General features: G+C 37.4%; 1 protein-coding gene across 4 annotated transcripts in view; it reads right to left on the reverse strand.

The window, feature by feature from the left end:
- Nucleotides 1-10,570, reverse strand: part of LOC126174977 (exportin-7) — a 225,119-nt gene extending 214,549 nt beyond the window's left edge. For all 4 annotated transcript variants that reach the window (XM_049921463.1, XM_049921456.1, XM_049921480.1 and 1 more), the window contains exons 1-2: nt 10,471-10,570; nt 9,730-9,970 (exon numbers count right to left, since the gene is read on the reverse strand). In XM_049921463.1, coding sequence (XP_049777420.1) covers nt 9,730-9,970; nt 10,471-10,485 — 256 coding nt within the window. In that variant the 5' untranslated portion in view covers nt 10,486-10,570. The remainder of the gene's footprint in view (nt 1-9,729; nt 9,971-10,470) is intronic.
- Nucleotides 10,571-10,837: the final 267 nt, after the last annotated feature.

Below are 10,837 nucleotides of genomic sequence, written 5' to 3' on the forward strand. Positions count from 1 at the left end.
AATGTGGCATATGCGACCATTCCACACTCTAGTGGCAGTTGTCCACTGTAGCTGGCTTGCAAATTATTCTATTTACAAAATAGTCATATATAAAATTTCCATGTTAGGCCTGTTACACACACATTCCCCACTCTTGTCCATATGCTTGTCATGTTCTTCTGTCACAAAATAGTCATATATAAAATTTCCATGTTAGGCCTGTTACACACACATTCCCCACTCTTGTCCATATGCTTGTCATGTTCTTCTGTCATTTGTATACATAAAAAAACAATATCCATCAACAAGTTGTAAGGCAGAAAGGACAATACACTACCACATCGAATCAATAAGGAAATTGGCTTAGAGAAGTCTCGTCACAAATAGTGCAAAACAGATTTACAACTGTTCTCCACACAAGATAAAAATTAATTCATCACTCTCACCTTTTAGTAACTCTCTAAGGTCATTCTTAGTTGATCAGTGTTCCTACTCACTAGCAGAATCTTTACAACATGTGAAACACAAGACTTGAAACACAAAAGTGCAAACTGTCTTATAGACAGAACCCACTGAACACACTCCTCACAAAGAGCATACTTATACAGTTCATTGTCACAGATGTTTCCTCTCATGATTTCCTAATACTACTACCAGAGGCTCTCCCATGAGAGTTGGGCTAGAACACTACTGTGCAACCCCCGCATCTCGTGGTCGTGCGTTAGCATTCTCGCTTCCCACGCCCGAGTTCAATTCCCGGCGGGGTCAGTGATTTTCTCTACCTCATGATGGCTGGGTGTTGTGTGCTGTCCTTCGGTTAGTTAGGTTTAAGTAGTTCTAAGTTCTAGGGGACTGATGACCATAGATGTTAAGTCCCATAGTGCTCAGAGCCATTTTTTTGAACTACTGTGCAAACAGAATTTGTGGACTGTGGATTGTTGTGCCACTAGATATATAATTTCCAGGCTCAGCATTTCTGAATGGATTTTACAAGTATCATTTCAAGCCATAACACCTTCTGTGATTTCATCCCCCATTACATAAATTTAATTTCAGTGAAAGTAAATCACTTTATTATATGCCTCGTATCCAGAAAGCCAGGATTCTCCAGTCTGTTCATCTTGTAGGAGCTATTATTAGAATGTGTTTTTAATAGTAATCGTTATTTAGTTCATAATACATAATACTAGCACATTCTAAACAGTTCATGAGTATGTCTTGTTGTAGAAATACAAACAAATCAACACTGTGTTAGGTCAAGCTCATTGGCATTTGAACTCTCTTTTTTGTGATTAAAAAATGTCTTCAAATGTAAAATTTAATAAAACCATTACTCCAGTGGTAGACTCCCTAACGGGTGAGGAAGACTAAAATACATGGAAGCTTGGAATGAAACTAATTCTAATATATGAAACATTATTGGACTGCCACGTGTTCAAGTGCTGCTACAAATGCAGAGGAGAACACAGACGTGTGGACACTTATTCTTTTGCATGTGGATAGATCTCTGTATGCACATGTTAAACAACAACAACAAAGGCAAAGGAAGCCTTAGATACCCTGGAAAACTAGCTTGCTGGAAAAACAAAACTAGAGCTCTGGGATATAGGGCAATACATTATACAAATTTGAGGGAACTGTTCAGAACTACATAGCCGTATTGGAAAGTAGCTAAATGGAAATGTGGAATAATACCTCAAGTTCGAAAAAGATGGCAATGATCATTCTTTATTCACAAAACATTGTAACAAATCACTACAGGGTTTCTACAAAGAAACAAGTAAAAGATGAAAATAAAATGTCTCAATTTCTAGAAGTATGGTCACGTCTAGTCCACCTGTCCCCAGAAGCAAGAAGCTTCAAATACTGATACCGAGGGAACAGACAAATCATCATTTTGTGCACTCGGTGTTTTGGATTTTAACCAGAATGACACATATTTTCAAGAAAGGGAAGTCTTCCAAGATTTTGCACCAGAAAATTGCTCACAAAATAATGGTAAAGTGTGCTGATAATGCTGAATTAGTAAATGAAGGGAAAGGAAATGATATTGCCAAATCCCCAGCTATATATTTCATCCGAAGAGTTATTCTTAACCCAGACTTAGACACTAAGTTGTTGTCAGATTCTGTATTAGTTAAGAAAGGCATAAATTATGTTTATGACAAAGATAGATGTACAATATTCAAAAGGGATGATTTACTTAATTCTGGAGTGGAGTTAAATGACATTTACAAACTGAAAACCATTGAACTTGTGTCAGATGAGCAAGCTCTACCTATTGGAAAAATTATTAACAAGGAAGACTTGTGGCACTGTAGACTTGTCATGTTTAAGTTGACACTGGACTTTACAGAGTGGAGGCATAAAGTTGGAATGTTATGATTCTGAACATGCTGACAAGAGTAAATTGTGTGCTTGATAAAATGTGTCAATCTCCATTTCCTAAGGCTGGAGGACAATGTGCAACTGAGCTGCTTGGCTCGGTGCTTGTGGATTTACGTGAGGCGATGGAGCAAATGTCAAATGGCATGGCTATGGGTAGCTCTGAGGGATGAAGTAGTAAAGGTAGCAGAGGATCAAGTAGGTAAAAATACGAGGGCTAGTAGAAAGGTAAAAGAACAAATATTGAATTTAATTGGTGAAAGGAGAGGATATAAAAACGCAGTAAATGAAGGAGGCAAAAAGGAATACAAACGTCTCATAAATGTGATCGACAGGAAGTGCAAAATGGCTAAGCAGGGATGGCTAGAGGACAAATGTAAGGATGTAGAGGCTTATCTCACTAGGGGTAAGATAGATACTGCCTACAGGAAAATTAAAGACAACTTAGGAGAAAAGAGAACCACATGTATGAAATCACGAGCTTGGATGCAAACCCAGTTCTAAGCAAAGAAGGGAAAGCAGAAAAGTGGAAGGAGTATATAGAGGGTCTATACAAGGGCGATGTACTTGAGGACAATACTATGGAAATGGAAGAGGATGTAGATGAAATGGGAGATACGATACTGCGTGAAGAGTTTGACAGAGCACTGAAAGACCTGAGTCGAAACAAGGCTGCGGGAGTAGACAACATTCCATTAGAACTACTGACGGCCTTGGGAGAGCCAGTCCTGACAAAACTCTACCATCTGGTGAGCAAGATGTATGAGACAGGCGAAAAACCCTCAGACTTCAAGAAGAATATAATAATTCCAATCCCAAGGAAAGCAGGTGTTGACAGATGTGAAAATTACCGAACTATCAGTTTAATAAGTAACAGCTGCAAAATACTAATGCGAATTCTTTACAGACGAATGGAAAAACTGGTAGAAGCCGACCTCGGCGAAGATCAGTTTGGATTCCGTAGAAATACTGGAACACGTGAGGCAATACTGACCTTACGACTTATCTTAGAAGAAAGATTAAGGAAAGGGAAACCTACGTTTCTAGCATTTGTAGACTTGGAGAAAGCTTTTGACAATGTTGACTGGAATACTCTCTTTCAAATTCTAAAGGTGGCAGGGGTAAAATACAGGGAGCGAAAGGCTATTTACAATTTGTACAGAAACCAGACGGCAGTTATAAAAGTCGAGGGGCATGAAAGGGAAGCAGCGGTTGGGAAGGGAGTGAGGCAGGGTTGTAGCCTCTCCCCAAAGTTATTCAATCTGTATATTGAGCACGCAGTAAAGGAAACAAAAGAAAAATTTGGAGTAGGTATTAAAATCCATGGAGAAGAAATAAAAACGTTGAGGTTCACCGATGATATTGTAATTCTGTCAGACAGCAAAGGACTTGGAAGAGCAGTTGAATGGAATGGACAGTGTCTTGAAAGGAGGATATAAGATGAACACCAACAAAAGCAAAACGAGGATAATGGAATGTAGTCGATTTAAGTCGGGTGATGCTGAGGGAATTAGATTAGGAAATGAGACACTTAAAGTAGTAAAGGAGTTTTCCTATTTGGGGAGAAAAATAACTGAGGGTGGTCGAAGTAGGGAGGATATAAAATGTAGACTGGCAATGGCAAGGAAAGCGTTTCTGAAGAAGAGAAATTTGTTAACATCGAGTATAGATCTAAGTGTCAGGAAATCGTTTGTGAAAGTATTTGTATGGAGTGTAGCCATGTATGGAAGTGAAACATGGACGATAAATAGTTTGGACAAGAAGAGAATAGGAGCTTTCGAAATTTGGTGCTACAGAAGAATGCTGAAGATTAGATGGGTAGATCATATAACTAAAGAGGAGGTATTGAATAGAAATGGGAAGAAGAGGAATTTGTGGCACAACTTGACTAGAAGAAGGGATCAGTTTGAAGGACATGTTCTGAGGCATCAAGGGATCACAAATTTAGCATTGGAGGGCAGCATGGAGGGTAAAAATCGTAGAGGGTGACCAAGAGATGAATACACTAAGCAGATGCAGAAGGATGTAGGTTGCAGTAAGTACTGGGAGATGATGAAGCTTGCACAGGATAGAGTAGCATGGAGAGCTGCATCAAACCAGTCTCAGGACTGAAGACAACAACAACAACAATAACAAAAAGTACATGATTGCACTTTTGGATGATTATTACAGCACATTGATATTTTCTGAAGAGTAAAACCCAATCGTATGATTTTGCAGTGAGTTTAAAAATTATGCACAAATAGGGTTAGTGGAAAAATCAAGGCTGATAGATCAGACACTGGCTGCAGATTTGTGAACATTATGTTTCATTCATGTTTCAGAAAGAAAGGGTTTGAGTGTGTGATAAATGTTCTCTATAGTCCAGTAGAATGATATAGTGTAAAGGACTAACAGATTACTTTGTGGGATGGCATGGTGCCTGTTATTCGAATCTGGTCTACCTAAGCAATATTGAGCAGAGGGATGAAATACAGGTGTCATAAACAATGTGTTTACATAAATAATCTTGTTCCTCAAAAAATAGTTCAAATGGCTCTAAGCACTATGAGACTTAACATCTGAGGTCATCAGTCCCCTAGACTTCGAACTACTTCAACCTAACTAACCTAAGGACATCACACACAACCATGACCAAGGCAGGATTCGAACCTGCGATTGTAGCAGTGGTGTGGTTCTGGACTGAAGCGCCTAGAACTGCTCAGCCATAGTGGTCGGCTCTTGTTCTTCATAGAGGGCTTAATAGTGATGCACACCATAAGTTATGGAAAGAAGAAGTACATTAGTTGTTGAGCCCTTCTCCATACACTAGATAAAAATAGAATAAAGGGGAAAATCGTTCTACAGAAATTGTGAAAGGCAGAAGTGTGGTTTTTCTGGAGAATGAGTACAGAACAGGCAATACCAGGACACCAATTGTATATGAAAATTACTGCATGATCTGGCCAAGTGAACAGTATGCTGAACGGGACACGGCAGAAGAAATAGTGGAAGTCAGCACTGTTAGGACTGACAGTGCTGAACTGATCAAGACCCAGACTACATCCTGGACTCTCAATCAGTAGTACATGCAATGGAGACACAAATACTGTTAACAGATCCTACGGCTCTGGAGGATGACCAGTCAACTGGGGTAGCCCATGTACTCAAACTCAAGGAGTACCTGGATTTGATAAATCATTTTTACATTGCAGGAGGAGATCCTGTGAATCAGGAGGAGGCCATGCCAAGGAGTGGCACATAAAACTGCATTAAGGCCATGGAAGAGGAAATAAAAGTGTTTCTGTTTCTACAAAAATGGTGATTGGGAACTTGTGGACTCACCAAAGAATAAAAATTAAAAAGAAATGCAGATGACACAGCACTCTATCATGCTAGATTTGTTCCTAAGGGATTCACATAAAAAAATGATATGGATTATGTTAGAACTTTTTTGGCAGTCGTAAGACATAGTACTGTCAGAGCTCTCATTAATTTAGCTGCAAATTTTGATTTTAAGAGTCACAATCTGAATATTAAAATTGCTTTTCTATATAGGGCTTGAAGGAAACCACTGTCATGAAACAACCACATGATTTTTGTATCAATACATAATGAAGGCAAAGTCTTATAACTATCCAAGGCCATATATGGTTAAAAAACACAACAGAGTGAAATGAAAAGACAAAAACTGTACTTTTAGATTTGGTTATTTTACAAATGACTGATTACATAGTCACGGATGTGACACTTGAACTCTATGAATGAACTGTATAATAATTTTAAGATGTCCCGTATTAAAGATTCCTATTTCAATATATATCACTTAAGAGGAAATTGATTACATTACTAAGTCTGAATATAATTTTCTTTTAGTAACTGATGGAAACCTATATTATTAGCCAAAAATCATAGGTCATGGGTTTGACAAAATGCAGAAGTGCATTGTAGCACATTGACCATTACAGGGAAAAATCTGTGAATTGGATGTAAACAAATTAATAACTGTACAATACTGAAAACTTACTGTATTAGCCATGAAAATATCAGAAAGAAACTTACATTATTTGCAAAGTAATAACATAATTTCTGTTGTCACAGGTGTGACATAATTATGTCACGGGTGTGATATGTACAAATTTCTCTCAGTACGTCCGACAATAAAGGGTGATAATGGATTCATTACATTTTTTGCAGTACAAACAAATCATATTGCTTAATGAAAGTGGTGTTGGTGTTAAATTAATAAAAAAACACAATTCTTTAATAGAGACTAACAGACAGCTCATCTTTAACTGAAACACTCTCTTAGCTCAACATAATACACAATATGGAGAATGAAGCATTGCCATGTTCAAATAAATAAAGGAATGAATATTCAACTAGCTAACTAAAGAAATATACAGAGAAATAGTTTCACAAAAGTAATAAAAAACTATGGAAATACGGAAGCGTCCGATCCAACCCGTCGGCTTTGACCCATGACGTCACACATATGGCGGAAACGACCATAAACGACAATTCCAATATGGCGGATATAAAAACGTTGCATACGTATCACAAAGACGAAAACACATAGAAAAACACACACAAAGGTTTCACAAGAACAATCTGCTAACATTGATAGCAAACAAAGATAATAATAAACAAGTGGTACTCAAGGCCAGGCGGGGGGGGGGGGGGGGGGGGGGGGGGGGGGGCTGCGCCCCCCCCCCCCCCCGCCAAAAAAAAACTCCCAACCTAACCTCATATTCAGGGCTACGCTACAGATCAATGTGTAGGTCAATCAAAAGATAAAAAAAAGAAACAAATTAAAAAAAAGAAAAAAAAACAATATTGATTCATTAGACATAACGAGTAGCGACAAAACTTATAGACCATAAAGATTGAACAATCTAATGGCAAACTGATAAAAGCCTCATAGACAACGTTAAAACAAAAAGTACAGTAAAAAGGTAAACTATATATTACAGGCCCTAAAACTCCTACTAAGGTAACGTCAACGAGGCAACAGCTACAAACACGCCACACTCACAAGCCAAACTCCGCACCGTAATGACGTCACACACCACAACACCCTTACATCACGGGTCAAAGCCGACGCGTGAGATCGGATGTTTCTGTTGACCCAAAACTATTTCCTTTCATTTGAATTGCAGGAAGATTCAAAATTTTAACAACATTCTTTTGTAAAGAAACAATTGAAATGTCATTTTCATTAGCAGAAAAGAGTTTGTTTTATTTCTCACGAGGTTTTAAAAACATATCATTGATTTAATCGGCCACACACACTGATTGGCAAACAGCAACAAAATTCTGTCCATTTCCCCTCTCACTCTGTAGCTTGTTGATGAAAAAGGTTCCAGCTTTAGTTTCCTTAGTATCAGGGTTTGAATTCTTAAATTCCTCATAGGCCTCACCAACAGTCATAATCATATACCGCTTCTGAACATGTTCTCGTTTTCCACTTCTGCGGTCATTAACAGATTTTACATCATGAATACCAGGAGTAGCTCAACTATCATCATCTTGACAAAAATACTCAACTACTTTATTCCTTGTTTCAGTTGGCAAACTTCTTGAACCTTTTGGGGATATCTTAACATTTCTTTTAATGTCAGCAAGATCCAGTTCCTTAACTAGTTTCCTGACAACAGCAGTCCATTTCCTTGGACTGTTTGGAAGTGATGTTTTTTCCTTGTGTACAGCTTCGACTAATGTCTGGGAACATTTGTAGGATCCTAATTCACTGGTACGGTTTGTTTCTGCCATATTTTTCTGTTTCCTTTCTCTACACAACCTTTGTCTAGTTTTACCATTCTCTCTCTTTTTTAGTAGACTGCATTGGTTCATCAGCAGCTGCTCTCTGTTCTTCATTCTTCTCATTCTGTCTCTTTCTCTCTCCTTTTGTAAGTGTTCATGTTTCAGTGGATCTTCATTCATTTTATCCCACAGCTTTCTCATTCTTTCTGTTGAAGAAATCATTATCTGGGAATGTAAGATTTATTTTTAACATCTGTAGACCTCTATTTATTTGAAATCTCACCAGTATAAGAACTACAGATTCTTTTAAATTTTATATACTGATATTTAATTACACTGGAAAATCTTTAAAAAATGTGTGAATATTGTCACACCCATGACAAATATTACTGTCACACCAGTGACAACATTCCTGTACAGAATACAGTTATTTCCAAAACTTAATAGATTTAGGAGTTAATACATTTTCTTAACCTCACTTTCCTATAATATTAACAACTTTGAAGTATTTGTTCAAGCAAGAAGCAAACTTTATCTTCTTTTCTGTCACAGGGGTGACAGTAATCCCTGACACTTTCAAAAAGAGAAAAAAAATTCAAAAGAAAGCTTACCAGAAAAAAATATTCAGTGCAGGATATAAAGGAAACCTACTGTTAAACAGTAAGGCACTTTTTGTTGCATCATCTGTTTCACAGACAGCATATCAGTTCAGCCAATATAATGAAGCTTTTTGGTGTTTATGGACTATAGTCAACTACAACTTTGGGATGACAATTCATAACTAAATATCTTGAATACAGTAAAAATGAGATTCAAATCATTAAATTTGATATTTTGTTGTGTATTACCATGCCTAAATCTTTACTGTACTGATTTTCAAAAAATGACCACTTGGCTCACTTCATGCGGAATGAGCCAAATATTGAAGAAGATCGAATGATCATTAGTGGCCAGGTAGAAATGTATTGTTGCTTTGTACATATACGATTTTTTTGTCTCTTGTAAAAATAGTGTGATGAGTGGTTGTGACAGCTAGTCTAAAAAGGATATAAAACAGATCCAATCAATGTTCAAAACACACAGACCATTTACTTTGTTTAGCCTGATTACATTATTTCATTAGGTATGCAAAATACATGCATTACAAAACAATGCATTATGAAGGAAAAGTGCTCTTATTGTTCTACACTTCAGCATGTACTGTACAGCGGCAGCTCTACTCAACAGGTAAACAGTGGGTGGCCATATTTACAAAATACGGTCTGCTCAATGTCCGACCAGTACTCATAAGTTCATCTGGCCCAAAATGTATGGAACACAAGAAATAACTGCACATCCCTCAAGAAGGAAACGAAAACATTACAAATAAAAGCATGTGGGAGAACAAAGACAATTTGTGCTTCAAGCACTCTAAACTGAGTAAAATATTTTTTTCGTTTTAATCATTATTTCCTTACCTACAACTGGTAACTTTGAAGAATGTGGGACCTAAATAGTAATCGACTACAAAAACAGTTCCCTTGCTTTCATTATTACCTTTATGATGGAACAACATTGTCAATAATTCTCTATAATTAAAGTGCATACTCATACATAATTGCAGACAAGGTGAATGTAACTTACGTATGTCAACTCTCTGCTGTAAACTCAGACCTTGAGCACTCCTTGAAACAAGTTTAGTGAGAGTTGTAGCAGCCAATAATTGGGCATAACAAGAGTCTCCCCTCTCGAGCAGAAGCTGACACTTTGCCAAAGTGTCTGGTGCATTTTGGAAACCAACTAATGCCTTCTCAGCTTCAGCGCGATGATTTGAATCCTGGGATTCGTAGAGTTGTTTACAAAGTAACTCCAATTGCCGCACCTCCTAAAAAGTCAACAAAAGACATCAACAAGATAATACAATACCTCATAAACAATTTAAGTTTATTCTGTAATGAACAGCTGTAGCTCTACTACTCTTTATGATGTACTCAAACGTTACATTATTCCCGTCATTTGCGAATGTTTTTGTCCTTCTACACTGATTAATAGTACGTTTTATCTCACAAGTGCGTTGTATACTTTTCACAAGTCAGTTTTTCCCTTACTACACACCTTGTATTGGCGTATTTTCAAGCTGACAATGAGCTTTACGCACGAACTCCTATTTGTTTATATTTGATTTTGACTGGCGTTTCTTTCCGGCGCGCAACTAACGATAAACTCAGTGTTCACTTTCATTTCAGCTAAAACATAACATAAAGCAATACAATTCAATATGTAACAGAAATCTATGGTCTTTTCCAGTTACTCGGGGCGTATTTATTAACTTTCATGTCATGCCCTAAGTAAATAATTAACATAAATCTTAGTTTCTTCACTCACCTGTTCATCGGCCATTTTCAGAAACCAGCATTTGATGCGTTAGTGCTGCCATCCGAAAACACTACCACGAGATCAGAAACAAACAGAAAACAAATGAATATCGAAGTGCAACACCCCCTGAAATTCTCGAGGATACAGAATCGATTGTTACAAGACTTTCAGTGGTAGCAGTGTTTATAAATAATTCCGTTCGTATTTTAACTTCAGCGCTGAGTAAAACCCATACTACTGCTAACTGGTAGTTGTATGTGGGCAAAAGAATAAATTGAACAAGGATATAATAGCCCTAGTAACTTAACAGAAAGTTAAGCAAGTACCACAAAATATGTTACTACGATGGTTTCGTTGCTAAGGCCGGTTGCGTTAA

This window comes from Schistocerca cancellata, chromosome 1, assembly GCF_023864275.1.
Source record: "Schistocerca cancellata isolate TAMUIC-IGC-003103 chromosome 1, iqSchCanc2.1, whole genome shotgun sequence".
Taxonomy (NCBI): Eukaryota; Metazoa; Arthropoda; class Insecta; order Orthoptera; family Acrididae; genus Schistocerca; species Schistocerca cancellata.